Genomic DNA, 17,879 nt, shown 5'->3' with positions numbered 1-17,879 from the left:
TTCTTTAAAGCACGGGTAGCTAACTCTCTACTGCTAAGCTTGTAAGCCGCCCTGAGTCTTCGGAAAAGGACGGGATATAAATGGAATTTAAAAAAAAATTGGCCAGGGCCTGAATACATATTATGTTTAATCCACATGGCAAGTTTAGCAATACTTTATGCAAAGCATTGTGGGGCTGTATATTAATCATAGACTCTATATTCCTGCTTTTGAATGGTGATTTCTTAAATTTAGCTATATATTTTTTGCTGTTAGGATGTTGTTAATTAGTTTTTACTATTCATTCTTTTTACTTATTTTAATTTATAAAAAGCAAACTAGTTTGATCTGAAAAAAGATATTAAAGTAAAAATGTTCTATAGTTTGAATTTCTAAAGAGGATAACTAATTGTTGTTCAATTGGATCAGAGAAAATACTGTTCAGAATATTTATTGACCTCTATTTGAAAATGTAAAGTGGCTCAGTGGGTTAGGACACTGAGCTTGTCGATCAAAAGGTCGGCAGTTTGGCGGGTCGAATCCCGAGTGCCGACGTAACAGAGTTACTGTTACTCGTCCCAGCTTCTGCCAAACTAGCAATTCGAAAGCAAGTAAAAATGCAAGTAGAAAAATAGGGACCACTACGGTGGGAAGGTAACAGCGTTCCGTGTGCCTTTGGCATCTAGTCATGCCGGCCACATGACCACAGAGATGTCCTTGGACAAGCGCTGGCTCTTCGGCTTTGAAATGGAGATGAGCACCGGTCTCTAGAGTTGGAAACGACTAGCACGCATGTGCGGGGGAACCTTCACCTTCATTTGAAAATATTTAGATAGATTTTTAAACCATACATACATACACAATGCATACAGCATACAGAAATAGACTCATAAAACTGCTAATTGTGTTTTTATTTTGACAATACAGTGAACAAATAGATAAAACTAACAATCTTGTTTATGTCATTAAATTTAGCTAGAGATAAATGGCTCCCGTCTGATCCACAAATCATATCGGAAGGTCTTTATGCAATTGCTGTTGTGCTTAGTTTCTCTCGGATTGCTTATATTTTACCTGCAAATGAGAGTTTCGGACCACTGCAGATTTCACTTGGAAGAACTGTTAAAGACATTTTCAAGTTTATGGTTCTTTTCATTATGGTATTTCTTGCTTTTATGATTGGGATGTTCATACTGTACTCTTACTATCTTGGAGCCAAAGTAAATGCAGCATTTACTACGTAAGTAAAAAGTGCAGAAACAATTATTATTCTACTTATTTTTGATCAAATTTGCTGAAAGGTTTGATGACTACATACTTAGGAGGGTACATTTATGGAATTTTCTTGACAATTATTTGCAGGGATATATATATATATATATATATATATATTTACAAAGGTGTGTAAGAAAAAGAAAGGCAAGGATATTAGAACTAAACTTGACAATGATAAAATTAAGGAGGAAGGAAAGGAAATTCAAAGTTAAAGGAGCTGGATATGTGAAAACATAGATACGAGTAAAAAGCTTTAGAAAGACTTGAGAAAAAGGGTGAAGAGACTGACTAGCAGCCACACAACAGTTGTTTCAAAGACACAATATAGTATCTGTAGCTACACAAAAAGGTAAGTTTGTCTATATAACGAAAGTTAGCCCTGTAGTGTACCAGAAAACAACTCTAACATTTGTCACTTTGAATGCAGTTCAATCAGTCATTGCAAAACTAACTAACTTGGGGTCTTTGAGATGTTTTAGACTTCCACACACATTAGATACAGCTAGAATAGTTAATATAAGGATTTGTACAAGTTGTCAAAATGTCAAAAGGGCACAAGTTTGTTCACCTTGAGCTGTAAAATAACAGAATGGTTGACAGAAAAACTGAGACCACTTCTAAATTTATGTATTCTTTGCATTTACCTAATATTTTATGTTATGTTTATTTGCTGTAATTGTTTCTAATATTTCAATATTTAGTACAGTGTTGTGCTACTATAATATTAGATTTTGTTGGGTTCATGGGCTGACATTAATGTGTTTAGATAAAAGTCTTCTATTGGCAAAAATCACTATTATAAAATAATGGTACTTCTATAGCAGCTTGTCAATTAAGAACCTCTTTTTAGTTTCCAAACCTTTTGAGAGAAGTCTGCCTTTGTATCGTGGTTTGGGAGAAGGGCGGTATAGAAATTTAATAAAATAAAAATAAAATAATATTGCACTGTGTCTGTATATGCTCATGTGTAAACCCAGCTGTATATGCTCGTAAATCCAGTATTGTGGCTTGAAATTTGTGGTTTATGGCTGTATATGTTGCAGAAATCCAACTAAATGATGTTTAGTAAAATATCATTCAATTCTAGTTTTTTATAATGTCAAGCCAGATTGCTGTCTCCATTCATTCTTGTGATGCTGTTTGGTACTTTTTTAGAATTTGGAATTATTGTTTGTTTGACAATGAATCAATTATAGGTTGTAAGGCTCTAATCTAGTATTTAAAGATATTAGAAATAGTGACTTACTATATTAAACAGTATAGCTCCACATCTACAAATTTAATTGGGCATATACAATAGGGCATAGCATAATCAGTTTCTCCGTAAAAAGATTTTATGTTGTGTTCATCACTTTATTAAGCTAATTAAACTATAAAACTTGTAATAATGTTCTAATGCTTTTTTTTCTTTTCATGCAGTGTTGAAGAAAGCTTTAAGACTTTATTTTGGTCAATATTTGGTTTATCAGAAGTTACATCAGTTGTCCTCAAATATGATCATAAGTTCATTGAAAATATTGGTTATGTATTGTATGGAATATATAATGTAACAATGGTTGTGGTTTTACTCAACATGCTGATTGCAATGATTAACAGCTCATACCAAGAAATAGAGGTATGTCTCAATAGTATTCATATATTTAGAACTGAGAAATAATTTTGATTTTGATAGTTTCCTCTGCTAAATTGTGAAAATGGATATAGCCCAGTGGTTCTCAATCTATGGTCTGCGGACCTGGGGGGGAATCACAATGTTGTCACAGGGGATCCATGAAGGCTTGAAGAAATGTTATGATTTAAATCTTAAGTCTTGGTGGTCTGTGACCATGGTCTATGGCCACAAAAGGTATTTAAAGGGGGTCTGTGGTGAAAAGGTTAAGAATCACTGATATAGCCAATCAATTTCTAATCTTTCTTTTTTTTGTTTAGATATATAATTTTTAAGATGTACTACGTAGCAATCAAATTAACATAATAATATAATTAATTAATCAAATTAATATAATTAATATGTGGATTAATATAAATAAAAATCTTTTTTATTGTTTTATCAAAAGCAGTCAGTTGTTTAATGGAAGATAATAAAAAACTTAACTTGTTTTGCCTAAGCTTTTGGTTGTGCCTAGAATATACTTTTCTATAAGTAGAGATTTTTCTGGCAAAACAGTAGATCTAGATATTTACATTTATAATTAGACTAACAAAATTCTGAAAAGATGAGAAAGTAGTAACATTTACTTCATAATAAAAAGAAGAAAATTACTTGTGAGTGGAAAATGTTTTGTTTCTGACACAGGATGACAGTGATGTGGAGTGGAAATTTGCTCGCTCCAAACTCTGGCTATCGTACTTTGATGATGGAAAAACCCTACCACCCCCATTCAGCCTTGTACCAAGTCCCAAATCGTTCTTTTATTTCTTCATGAAGATCATTAAATTATTGAGGTGCAGAAGGAAAAGATTACAGAAAGACATGGAAATGGGAATAGGTAACTCAAAATCCAGGGTAGGTTTAGTTCTTTTATATATATATACGTATATACGTATATATGTATATTTGTTTTCTGAGGTTTTCGCGGGTGCCTGTATGTGGATCCTTGGTTTTTCGGGTTTTTCCCCGCGTAGAACTAAAGGTGTAGGGGCGACGTTTCGACGGAATCCCATCCGTCATCATCAGGCTGGAGGCTTCTGCTTCCTTCTTCTGGGAAGCAGAAGCCTCCAGCCTGATGATGACGGATGGGATTCCGTCGAAACGTCGCCCCTACACCTTTAGTTCTACGCGGGGAAAAACCCGAAAAACCAAGGATCCATATATGTATATGTATATATATATTTGTTTAATTTGTTGGATGCTAAATTATGGTTTTCATGTAAAAGACATGCTTTCTTGCTTTAAATTCTACATATTTGCAATGACAGTATCTGAAGTCATATCCATTTATCCACCTAAATGAGTGCAAAAAACGACTAGAGGTAGTCCTCACCTAATGACCACATTTGGGCTTGGAATTTTGGACATAAGTCATTGTTGTTGTTAAATGGGTCACCACATAACTTGACTCGATTTTATGATTATTTGTACGATGGTAGAAAAGCAGATTACCATGATCAATGAGTAAACCACGTGGTTGTTAAGCATGTTTGTTAACCACATGATTACAGGGTTGTTAAGTAAATCTATTCTCCCGAATGAACATTTTTTACTGAAAAACTAGCAAAAGTCTTGTAAATCGTGGTCATGTGACTGTAGAATGCTGAAACCAGTTGTAAATGCAAACTGGTTGTTGAAGTGCCTGAAATGCTGTTCTGTGACTCTGAGAGTGTGTATGTGGCAGCTGTAACTTCAAGGATGGGTTGTAACTTTGGAGGGGGGTGGTGTCCTGTTGTAACTTCAAACAGTTGGTGTAAGTGAAAAGTATATATAGTAGGCCTTCAGTGGCTAAGACTCTTCATCACCTCATAATGTAGTGACCACAAGGGGCTGTGAAGTATAGAGTTAAGATTTACATCGTCTATCACTATCCTGCTCTTTGTCTAATCTCAGTGTCATTTATGGTACAGGTAGTCCTTGACTTACAACCACAATTGAACCCAAAATTTCTGTTGTTAAGTGAGACATTTGTTAAACGAGTTTTGCCCCATTTTATTATCTTTCTAGCCTCAGTTGTTAAGTGAATCACTGCAGTTGATAAGTTAGTAACCCGATTGTTAAGTGAATCTGGTTTCCTCATCAACTTTGCTTGTCAGAAGGTCGCAAACGGTGATCACATGATCTTGAGTCACAGCAATGGTCATAAATATGAACCAGTTGTCAAGCATCTGAATTTTATTACATGATCATGGGGATGCTGCAAGGGTTGTAACTGTGAAAAATGGTCATAAGTCACTTTTTTCAGTGCCATTGTAACTTTGAATGGTCACTAAATGAACTATTGTAAGTCAAGGACTACCTGTACTTCTATCTTTGCTTTCAATAAAAACCACTTATTCTTATTCTTTGTCTTGCAATTAGTTAGATGTTAGGTTTTGCATCCCCCTATCATGTATTCACTTAAATGCATTTATTATTGATTATGTTATCGTTATAAAAATCTGATTCACTAATAAGTACTTAGATTCCTGCTCTTGGGAACACTCCAAAGAAAGAGGTGCCTTGGTTATAATGGGATAGATTTGATATCCCTGCCTCCATATCTCTTCCAGGGATGAAGCTTTATTGCATTAGGAAATATGGACTGGGCTGTATGTAAATGTATTGCAGTGTAGATGATACAGTACAGATAAGAAATAGTATTTCTTTGGTGGAATATTTTTAGGGAGAAGACAAGTGAAACAAGTGATTTTTACTATTCCTTTCTTTTCAATGGAGATTTCTAGAATAGTTTTGTCCTTTTAAATAAGTAGCTAAAATGCTGTTGAATGCATTCTGCACTATCAAAAGTGTTCACCTGAAATGTGGATGGATTAGAAAACTTTGAATGAACATTTCACTGAGAGACATCTCTGGGATTTTCCATGTACAAGCAAGGGGAGTGAAACCCATGGACCTCTGTGTTTAATTCAAAGTGTGCAGAGCTCTTTTTAATTCAGCTAAATGAGATTGCTCGTACATTAGGAGTGCTACCTTTTCCCATTATCTCAGATCCCCATCTAAATAATTCCCTTTTTAACTTAGAAATGTCTTATAACAATGCAAGCTTTATGTCACTTCAATAGCAAAAAAAATATGTGCTTGTATGAAGGATATGATATATAAGACATAACCAGTATCAAGGATAAAGACTACATACATTATTCCTTATTTCATGCATATTTGAGTATCTAATATCTTTTTCAAGGAAAAGGGGCTTTATTTTTGCTTTTTTAATGCAAAACCTGGGCATACTGGATGTCTGGAGAATGTGCCATCAATCAGTTAGAATTATCCCTGCCTTCATTCTTTATTACTGCCTCTTCTTTGTCCTGACTGAGTCAATGGCTCCTATCCTAGCAGGCACTTGCTATGCTGCAGTAGCTAAGGCTCAGTATTAATAATGAGAAGTTTTCTTTTTTTATGCTGTCAGTTTCATGAAAAATAACCAAAAATATAACTTCCACTTCTGACAATCTAATCACATTTTTTTCTCATATTCAGTGCATTACTATTTATTTTACTATTATAAATATTGTTTAGTTCTAACGTCATATTCAACCCAAGCACAAGCTATGGGGGAGTTGTTAGGCTGTGTAAGATGTGTACAGTAACAATTGTTTTTCAGGAATAAGCACTCCTTTATATCTGTTTGGTTTAGGAAATGGTTAAAATAAAATATTTCTAATTAAGTGCATTGTTCAGGCTAGGAATAGATATATATTTTAGTAATATGACAAATTGAAAATTGTTTCTTTCAGAATTTTATCCTGAATGGTACTAATTTCTGTAATCGATCATCAGTCATTAAATATTAGCATCTTATATGGTAGCTGCAAATATTATGGAAGCTATTTTAATTGAAATATATTGTTTTCTAGCTAAATCTCTTTTCTCAGTCCAACTCAAGAGTTTTTGAATCACACAGTTTTAACAGCATTCTCAACCAATCTTCACGCTATCAGGTAAGCACTTACTTGAATAACGTGAATTCATTATAAACTCATGAAATGCATTTAGATTTTTTCCATTTATGGTTGAAATCAGGCATATTGCATACCTAGTGCTCTATGTGTTTAACTGTAAGAGGTTTTTTTACATCCTCTTGGGAGATAAAATTCCAGTTGTCCATTATATCACTGCTTGTTTAAAACTTGTACTTATTTCCCTCAGTGTATAATTACTAAAGCAGAGCACAACTTGGAATCCCTCTTCCGTGTTGGCATCAGTTAATGATGACCACTTCCTGTAGACAATTCACTACAATTGTCTGCTGGAGGGAGTCTACCATATGTGCATGTACCTGTATCTGTGTTGGCTGTTATGGGAGTCATAACCCAGGTGCTGGATCCTATAAAAACCAATGAAATGCTGTGGACATAGTATATTTAGACTTCAACAAGACATTTGACAAAGTAGACCACAATCCACTTCTTGGTAAGCTAGAAAAATGTGGGATAGACAGCATAACCACCAGATGGATTTGTAACTGGCTGACAAACCGTACTCAACCGTACTCAAACTGTACTCCTTAATGGTATTACATCTACATGGAGGGAAGTAGACAGTGGGGTACCACAAGGTTCTTGTCTTAGGCCCAGTACTCTTCAAAATCTTCATAAATGATTTAGATGAGGGAATGGAAGGGGATTTCATCAAATTTGCAGATGACACTAAGATAGCACGAATAGCCAACACCCCAGAAGATAAGCTCAGGATCCAAAAGATCTTGCCAGACTTGAACAATGGGCCCTATCCAACAAAATGATATTTAATGTGGACAAAAGCAAAGTTTTACACTTGGGCAGGAAAAACCAAAGGTACAAGTACAGATTAGGCGAAACCTGGCTCAAGAACAGTAACTGTGAGAGGGACCTTGGAGTCCTAGTAGACGATCACTTAAACATGAGTCAGCAGCGTGTGGCAGTAGCTAAAAAAAGCTAATACAATCCTTAGTTGTATAAACAGAGGCATAGAATCAAAATCATGTGAAGTATTAGTATCACTTTATAAAGCCTTAGTAAAGCCACACCTGGAATACTGCATCCAGTTTTGGTCACCACATTACAAAAAAAGATGTTGAGAATTTGGAAAAAGTGCAAAGAAGGGGAACTAAGATGATTAAAGGCCTGGAGTCTAAAACATATGAAGAATGGTTGCAGGATTTGGGAATGGTCAGTCTAGAGAAAAGAAGGACTAGGGGGGACATGATAGCAGTATTCCAGTATTTGAGAGGCTGCCGTAAGGAAGAGGGGGTCAGTTTATTTTCCAAACCAACAGAAGACAAGACAAGAAATAACGAATGGAAACTAATCAAGGAGAGAAGCAACCTGGAATTAAGGAGAAACTTCCTAACAGGGAGGACAATAACCAGTGGAACAGCTTGCCTTCAGACATTGTGGGAGGTTTTTAAGAAGAGACTGGACAGCCACTTGTCTGAAATGATATAGGACTCCTGCTAGACCTCCAAGGTCACTTCCAGCTTTATTCTGATTCTAATTCTAATTCAACCTATCTTCTGTCATGCAGATACTGATGTAAATGATAGCAGGGTGAAAGGGGGGTAACTCAGTGTACTTATGTGTTTATGCATTTCAATTAACATACTTCGGTATTATATATTTTTAAAGTATAGCCTAAGGTTAAGAACTCTCTTGGTTTTATTAAACTGCAACTACTCTAGATGTCTTTACAGAAGAAGGGACAAAAATGTTTCAAATGAGTATGATGACTTCAGAAGTCTCTTTGTACTTCTCTAAGTTGGTCTTGTACCACTCCTCTTCAGAGTTAAAATAATACAAAATAAAATAGTACATGGGAAGACAACAGAACAGAAAAAGCCTGAGAGAAGAGACAAATACTGCCATTACTTTGCAACTAAATATCTCCCTGTACAGCAGGGGTGTCAAACTCAATTTCATCGAGGGCCACATCAGCATTGTGGTTGCCCTCAGGGGGCCGGGTGGGTATGGCCAGGGTGGGCGTGGCCTACTGGGTGGGTGTGGCTAGAGTGTGTATGGCCTACTGGGTGGGCGTGGCCAGCTCTACATCGTTCGCATCAAGGGTGCCTATGGGGGCCTGGGCAGGAGTGGGACAGATCTGAGGGTCTCTGGGCCAGGGCCAAGGCAGTGGGGGCCGTTCCCTCACTGTTTCCAGGATGGCTTCGCGGGCCACATGAAACCACTTCATGGGCCGGATCCGGCCCCCGGGCCTTGTGTTTGACATGTCTGCTGTACAGCATCTCCTACATTTCTGTACAGTAACTTCCATTTCTTCAAATGAAGAGGGGAAATGACTGACAATGACAAACAGGGAATGGACAAATTAACAACCAAAGCAGTGAAGAAAATGTGTTGCATTTTAAGCCACTGGTTCAGTGGATTAGCACAGATGTATCTTTTTTCCTGTCTAAAGGAAATACAGGAGGTCTTCTATCATATTTTTTTCTCCTGCTGGAGAGAGAAATTGATGTCAAAAACAATTGTAGATCAGTGGGACAGGCATGAATGGAACAAGTAAGCATTCCAAAAATTCCAAAAAACACCACTAGCCAGACACATTATAGTCACCTGAATTTGCCTCCAAATATTGAATAGAAAAACAGAGGCAATTCTGCAACTTAAGATTATAATTACGTTAAATAAGAAAATATTACTTTTATACCAGTAACAATAAAAGACTTTTGATTTGTGAATAGTGAATAATAAATATAATATTGCAGGAGCACATGGAAAATTAGTGGTGTTAGGGCATGTGCATGTGTGCAAATGTGGACAAACCCACATGTCCTTTTGAATGAAATTTGGGGGAGAATTGGGGTATTCATCTATCTATGGAGTCCTGTTCACAAGAGCTGCTTAGGTATGTGTTTGTTAAAGAGTAAGAATAGTTAGCAGGGATACAGAGATTGAATCAGGGGAGGTAGTTCATTCAAAGTAAGCTGTTTTTTCTTGTTTAGCTTCTTCCCCAGTATATCAGGAGCAGGCATTTAAAATTAGGATGGCAAGTAAATAAATAAAAATTTAAGTTTTTCCCCTCCAACAGCAAATCATGAAGAGACTTATAAAACGTTACGTTTTGAAAGCCCAGGTAGACAAGGAAAATGATGAAGTCAATGAAGGTAAGAGCCTATAGAGTTATTCATGCAGTAATATAAATGTAAAAGAAAAAAAATGAAAAGTGTTGGGGGTCTGAGAAACCAGAGATTTGGATTATGGGAGGAATGATTCGTTCTGCTTTGAGCTTCAAAACAGATATTTAACACTATAAATGTGGGTAAAAATAATGAAGTGGAGAAAATAGTGTATCTAATAATAGCCAGAACGTTTTTCTTAGTAAACTAAACTCATTAAATTAATAAATGATTTGCGCTAGGAATAGATAAATTACTTTTACAAAAATAATCTTTTAACTACTGTATAGGCCAGATTATAAAAATACTTGAAAATAACTAAAATATTAAATCTTCAGAACGCAGCAGTCTTAACCTTTAGAAATATCCACGAGTTGGATTTGCTTCTAAAATTAGCTGATAAAAAAAAAGAAAATATACATGACCTAAATCTCTCTGGGGCAATGTTTTGCTTTAAGATATGAAAAGTTTTACAACAGAAAATAAAAAAGTTACTTGATATTTTGATAAACACATAAACATATACACAATTTACATTTTATATTTAGAGGTGAGTGGGTTCTTTTTAGCTTTTTGTTTCTCTTCCTAGGTAAACCTGAATCCCTTCCCCATTAAAAACAAGATCTCAGGATTCTTTAAATTCAGTTTCAAATATCTTATTAATTTATTTTGTATTCAGAACGGATTAGAAAAACCCCAAATTGAAACTAATTGTGCTGTGCAGTTTTAAGATTACAGATCTTTTATTCAAACTGTATGCTCTTAAAATGAATGTCAGGATTTTTAGTATAGTTTTATAATTCATATTATAACACATTACTCTGAAAGTTAAAACCAAGCCAAGTTCCCTAACTGTTTACTTTTAAAGTAAATAATATTATGAATTCTTACTTGGTAAAATGTTCTTTGAATTTGGATTTTTGTCAAATAATTCATAGGACTGTGCAGCATAGTGAATTAACAACTTCTTGTTCATATGAATTCCGAATCTGAAAAATTATATTAGAGATTGGATGTTGCTGAGATTTGACTAGCTTGAATAAATCATATTTTAATAACATTTATTATGTGAAGAATATCTTCAAAATATATAGAGTTCAAATAACTATATAGCTGATTTATATAGGTTCATTTAAATGCCCTTGAAGAAATAAATGAGTAAATTTGATTAGTTTCTACAATAGTTATCCACATTGTGAAGTGGACCTGTTTTTGATTAATAACACTAAGCCTCCCCTAACTGGATGTTTTAGATGTGATGGGTCAAAGGTCCCAGAAAATCAAAGAAGGGTCATTTTAATATGCCTAAACAAAATGCAGACTGACAGATTTCAAATTAATACACTGTATGCCAAACCTTTGAAGTTAGTAAGATTTTAAACATACTTAAAATTGCCTGGATTGTGTCTTTTCTTTGTAATGCACTTTTATGTGTTTTTAAGATAATGAACTGGAGAGGAGGTTATATCTGTTTGCTTCTTTGTTTGAGGAATTTTACCTCAAGAAGAGACATTATATAACTTTTATGTCTGCAGGTCATTAAAGATTCTGGAGAGCCAACTTGCCATGATCAATTCTCTATGGCCAATTCACCACAGGACAACTCACTGAGAGACCAGAGTTACACTAATATCAAAGAAATGGTCAAACAGAATCATTAAAGAGAGGATGCCAAAGGAGGGACAAAATGACAATTTTTTAAAAAAAAATTAAATTATTTGAAATAATTAAATTGAATTGCTGAATTGTCCCGTAGTGAATTGTCCTGTGGCAATTTGGCCACGGCAAATTGGCCGTGGCAAGTAGACACTGGCAAATTGGCTGTAGCGAGTTGGCTGTGGCGAATTATCCCATTCCATCTGGAGATATAGCATCATTGCTTGACTATGAAACTTTTCATTTGGAAAACAAATTGGAAAAAGTGAAGGTTACAGTACATCTTTGATTGATTTCACATTTGCTCAAAACTTTCAGTTATAATGACTTTGAATATCTGTTTATGTGATGATTCATCAATATAAATTGAAGAACTTCAATTGCTTGGTCTTATGAATTACTGTAAGCAATGTAGCAGATCGATACTTTATCAAGTTATGTTAAACGGTTTTTTTATTTTTATATAGGTGAATTAAAAGAAATTAAACAAGATATTTCTAGTCTTCGCTATGAACTTTTGGAAGACAAATCTCAAGCAACAGAGGAATTGGCAATTCTCATACATAAATTAAGTGAAAAACTCAACCCAAATATCTCAAGATGTGAATGATCCCAAATGACATTTTCAAGATAATTACCTGGATTTTGACTATAGCACAAGCATTGGCAATAATATTTCTGAGTGATTCATACTTGAAAATATGTAGATTTTTAGTACTAAATGACTTTATGTACAGCTTCATTTGAAATACAGTCTTAGAAAATTTTATGAATTTACATGCAAACAATTTAAGTTTATTTCAGGTATAAAGCATATTTTGCATTTATTTAATACAGTACACTTGTATCTAAATAATTTTTCATGGCTAATACTTCTATTAGTAAAATGAATATTTGTAGCAAATGAAAAAAATAACACTGTAGATTGTACTGCATGTCTGTTCCCATCTGTCAACAATTTTTATGAGATACAATACCAAAAGTTCAGCCAGCTTAGGAGGGATTACTTGAAATGAATCATCAAGAGTTAAGCATGATCATTTTAAAGATATAACCTTTCTAAAATTAATGGATTGTTTCAGGAAGTAGTTGTGCCTAGAATAGATCCATTGAAATTAGCTAGAACTGCTTTGAATTTCACTGATTTCAATGAGTCCACTGTAATGTCTGACCTTATGCATGTTTATCTAGAAGTAGGCCATAACGTTTAACAGTTTGTACTACAGAACTGAAAATGTTTTACGTACTTAGCCAGGGCTACTGTGAAAGCTAGTTTGGTGTGGTGATTAATGACATCAGGCTAGAAACTGGGAGACCGTAGGTTTAGTCCCACTTTAGGCACCAAACCTGTTGAGCGATCTTGGGCTAGTCACTTTCTCTGAGACTTAGGAAGTAATGGCAAACGACTTCTGAAAAAACCATGCCAGGAAAACTGCAGGGACTTGTCTAGGCAGTCTCCCTGAGAATCAAACACACTTCAAGGAAGGAAAGGAAAAAATTCTGAATTGGAAAAACCTGAATGATTACAAGATAGCAAGAAAAAGATACTGAAAATCTTAAGTGTTTGCAGCCCAGATCTGATACCTCTAGCTTAAATTTCACTGAGTCATGTCCACTTACTTACTTTTTTTTGAGAAAGCTCAAAGCTATGCCATAGAACTGAATGTCTAACAGTGAAAGTAAAAAAAGTAATTATAATATTAATAATGCTTTTACATTTATCTCATATATTTTGTATCTTATTAGCTCTAAGAATACGAAATAAGGCTGTGGTTGTTTTTTTTACTTCTAGTTAATGCAAAATGTCAAAACATACATTTTCATGTGGTAATTTTTTTTAAAAAATCCCAGATCCTATGCAAGGCTGAAGTTTTGTTACATTGTTCTAATGCCTCTGATGTTTACTTGTTAAATAAAATATTCATACTTTATGGATTTAGATTGTACTTGTACTATAATCTGTGGGTTTGGGGTAGGTGACAGAAGAGAAATCATGTTCATTCAAATAAGCAACGGGCTACACTTCCATATTCTAAATGTTACACAAATTTGAAAGCCAGAGTTTTATTTTATATACCATTATATTTATCCTTTCCAAAGCCAAGCAATAGTTAATCTTTACTAACTGTGCAAGCATATGTATTAATATATCACTATTAGGCTGTAAATGACTTTAAAATTTTTTTAAGGAATTGTTTTGGAGACTTTTCCTGAATATAGTTAAGACAATATTTAGATTTTAATAAATGTCTTTGTACAGGTAGACCTCGACTTATGACCACAATTGAGCCCAAAATTTATGTTGTTAAGTGAAACATTTGTCCCATTTTACAACCTTGCCAGTCATTAAGTGAATCACTAAAGTTGTTAAGTTAGTAACAGGGTTGTAAGTGAATCTGGCTTTCCCATTGACTTTGCTTGTAAGAAGTTGTAAAAGGTGATCAGATGACACTGGGACACTGCAACCATCTTAAATATGAACCAGTTGCCAAGCATCCAAATTTTGATCACACGACTATGGGAATGTTGCAACAGTCAAGTGAAAAAAGGTCATAAATTGTTTTTTTCAGTGCAGCTGTAACTTTGAACAGTCATTAATGAACTGCTGTAAGTCAAGGACTACCTATATTTGTCTAGCTATAATTCCTCAGAAGGGTTCATAGTTCATGAATAGTGGTTATTTTAATGAAGAGGTAAAGATTGGCAAGATTAGAGGAAGAAGAGTAAGCCAAAATTAACTATCTGTACTAGTAAAGTGGAAAGTTATACAGTGACATAGTGTAGGATTTTATAGTGGTAATGATTTGTTTTAAAGCTAGAAATTGCATTCAATTTTACAATTGCAACCTTGGTCTGCTTTCTCTTTCTCTGAAAGAGATTATAAAAAATATTTAAAATAAGACTAAAATAAGCAAAAGATCTGGAGAAATGTGAGCTTTAAAAAGGAGGATGAAGTGAAGTGCTATAAAAACAACAGGCCAAAGAAGGTTTATACCTGAATTTGATCTAAAGGAATGAGATAGGAAGGCTGCTGCACTTAAGGCTGCCGCTATCTGGAAAAAAAATAAACTAAAAATATATGGAATGCAGATTGCTTTTGGAATTTTATTTACATCCAAACCTCCAAATTATCTACAGCATTTGCCCCAATTCTGTTTTCAACTTTCATTTCTGGGATACTTTTTCAGTACCATGTAAAATTCAAACGTAGAGTATAAAATAGCTTGATCTGAACTGATTATTTAAAAAGAAATGATTCTATATCTCTGTTTATCTGTGCTAGTTTATTAATTTTTGTTCTGACATTTAGCTGAAAAAGTTCTTAATGGCCAATATAAAATGAATAATATTCAAATGACCTCTACCCAAAAGGCTTACTATATGAAGATTAATGTGCATCACCCAAGGAAAAAAGGATTAGAAAAGAAGAAAGCAATGAACTTCAGACATCACTGAATGTTCTGTTAGCTGTGTTTGCATAATCTACTTCCAGTGATGAACTTCTAATAATTTATTCAATGCAGTCATTGAATGCAGGTCACACAAGTGCAGGTCACACAAGCTAACTATGTAAGATCTTTGGAAGCAAAATATCACATACTTGCTGCTAAGGAAGAGCTGTGAGAAGTAAGAGCTACCGGTAAATGGCCTCCCATATCTCTCTACTGCTACCTGTTAAGAGGTGATTACAATATTCTAATTTATGTAATCCAATACTGTTATTTACTGATCTAAGGCTAAGCCATTTTGGAATCACATGAATCTTAAGTTTTAACAGATACAAATTGCACTGAATGTATTCACTAATCGTAGCGTTTATGGTCACCTTACTTCTACTCAAAATTCAACTTGTCACAATTTTTTTGGTGCATGTTACCATTTAAAATCTGTTCACATTTTTCTCTATGTACCTGCAACTAAAAGATAATGCTGCAGTGATTATTTTGCCCCGCGCGACCACTGACAAACGTGTTATATCCACTTGTTATATTGTAGTGAATTGTGTAAGCCCGTAAATTAACTGAGTAAACCACGGTTCTTGGCTAACCATATACAACACGTTTCAGTAAGCTAGGGGTGGCGCCCGCCTGAACACACGACTCGAATGGAAAGTTTATGCAGTAATAAAATGCGTTCGTCTAAATAAACCGGTGTTTCTCAAACCTGACAGCTTTGAAATGTGTGGATTTCAGCCCTACAATTCCCCTCCCCACCCTTGTTCTCGTGCTAAATCCAAAACTCCGCCCTCATGAGTAACTTCCCCTCTTCCTGGGGATTTCAGATGCTCTTGAGTTTTTATCCCGAGCTGCGGGTTTTTGTTTTCTTTACTTGAGTGACAGCTCCTTCTTCAATCACCAGGCGCGTTTAAAGCGAAGCGTACTGCCCAAGAGCGCACCACCTCCAATTAAAAACCAGGGCACTGTCGGGTTTACGCAAATCTGCCTCGTCGCCATAGTAACGAGAGGTCTGGAGATAGTTTAGGCCATAAGCTTTCGCTATACTGATGCCCGCGGAGAACTGGAAAGAGGAAGCCGAAGCCAGCTTTGGTAACTTGCCCATTGCCCATTGCCATGGAACTGAGTCTGAACCGGATGGATTACCTGCAGGTACAGCGAGCGGACGCGATGCCTGTGACAGCGAGTGTCGGCTGTTTTGTGCCCCTTCCCCCGGAAGCATCGTTTTTAGTCTTCTTTCTTTATGCAGTTATTACTGCGGACCACCCCTATTCATACGTCTATGGTAGCCTTCCCGCAAAAAGCCCTACAAAGGGATTGACCTAGATCAGGGGTAGGCAACCTCGGCTCTTTTATGACTCATGGACTTCATCTCCCAGAATTCCTGAGTCAGCTTGGCTGACTCAGGAATTCTGGGAGTTGAAGTCCATGAGTCATAAAAGAGCCGAGGTTGCCTACCCCTGACCTAGATGGCACCATTTTGAAAATTCCTGCTTGGGAAGTAGCAATTTTACCAATCAGTTGCAGGAAGAGAATTCTTTTGCGAATAGTTTGTCTAATATAATCAATCCAGTGGAGAAAAAAAATAAGGAGATGCGAATATGACTCTAGCAATTTTGGGGGTGTTAAAGTAATCTACAACCTGTACAGTTACCTTTTATCTTTTTGTTAGTTAAAACTTCCATCGTTGGAGTTTTTTTTATTAGTAAGGAAGCTTTGAGGATAATTTCCAAGAATGCTAATTTGAGAGATAAGTGATTAATTTTAATTATTTTTAACTTTTCTAATTAAAACATTGGGAAACGAGCATAATGCAAAGTGAAGAAGGCATAGCTTATGCATCCAGGAATGCATCTATACACACACAGACACACACAAACAGACACACAGACACACACACACATTCTGCTTTGATCTCAGGGATACCCTGGCTTCAATCCAGTACTTTACTTGCTTGGGATACTGATGTCTTGACACAAATCCCATGTATTAAACAAATACATTTAATTTTTTATTTTTAGAATCTGGGTTCACAGAGGTATACCAGGAATACAGAAAAATATGGGGTTTTGTATCCCTGTTTATCACGGGCTAAAAGATCTGGGCTGCAGAAGTCTAGATGTGGGCTTTTCAACCTTTTCACAGATTGTATCACTTTTAGGACATGACAGTATTCGAGTACCACCAGTGCTTAGCAAGGTGTCAAAAACCTGATGACTTTTTTTTAAAAAAGGGGGGGTTGGGGTTTTACTGATTAGATATAGAAATGGCTAATTTATACTATTATGGAAAAATAAAAAGTTGAAGTTCGATGCCAGTGCTTCCTTCTACTGCAACAGAGAAAGTCAGACGTCAATGCCTTTTCTTTTCCCCTTTTTCCCTCTCACTTTTTCCCCTTCTTCTTCCCCACTGTGTCCTATTATTTGCTTTTGTATTTTTGTATTATATTCTATAATCTAATAAAATGATGCAAACCGTAAAAAAGGGGGGAAAGTACTGGTTTTAATTTCTTTGGTAGTGGTTCCTTTGCTGAATCACTTTCCCTCTGCACTGACAAATGTTTGATGAATTTATCCATATTTATTAATATGCACCACTACTTTGGTGGTCAGCTTGCTGGTCGGCCCTTCTTCCTTTCTCCCTCTCCTCTTGTTCCTTCTGTAAGAGGACAGCACTCACCCCCAGAGAAAGAAATATTTTGGGGAATATTAAAAAGGCAGAATATTATATTTCTCCAAAGGAATAATGGAAA

The 17,879-nt window shown here is 35.4% G+C and overlaps 2 protein-coding genes across 2 annotated transcripts in view; both read left to right on the top strand.

Moving 5' to 3' along the window:
• The window catches only part of TRPC3 (transient receptor potential cation channel subfamily C member 3), a gene marked incomplete at its 5' end in the record, with an annotated part of 50,067 nt that extends 37,438 nt beyond the window's left edge, over nt 1–12,629 (top strand). The window contains 6 exons of the mRNA XM_083366986.1: nt 955–1,219; nt 2,674–2,869; nt 3,551–3,760; nt 6,766–6,849; nt 9,929–10,004; nt 12,140–12,629. Coding sequence (XP_083223112.1) covers nt 955–1,219; nt 2,674–2,869; nt 3,551–3,760; nt 6,766–6,849; nt 9,929–10,004; nt 12,140–12,282 — 974 coding nt within the window. The 3' untranslated portion in view covers nt 12,283–12,629. The remainder of the gene's footprint in view (nt 1–954; nt 1,220–2,673; nt 2,870–3,550; nt 3,761–6,765; nt 6,850–9,928; nt 10,005–12,139) is intronic.
• Nucleotides 12,630–15,999: 3,370 nt separating this feature from the next.
• BBS7 (Bardet-Biedl syndrome 7) overlaps nt 16,000–17,879 on the top strand; it is a 31,639-nt gene continuing 29,759 nt past the window's right edge. Inside the window, exon 1 of the mRNA XM_083367742.1 lies at nt 16,000–16,279. Coding sequence (XP_083223868.1) covers nt 16,244–16,279 — 36 coding nt within the window. The 5' untranslated portion in view covers nt 16,000–16,243. The remainder of the gene's footprint in view (nt 16,280–17,879) is intronic.

The sequence above is a fragment of the Vipera ursinii genome (assembly GCF_947247035.1).
Source record: "Vipera ursinii genome assembly, chromosome: 7".
In the NCBI taxonomy this organism is placed as follows: Eukaryota; Metazoa; Chordata; class Lepidosauria; order Squamata; family Viperidae; genus Vipera; species Vipera ursinii.
The sequence above is the reverse complement of the archived record's forward strand: the minus strand, read 5'-3'. Positions and strand labels throughout refer to the sequence as shown.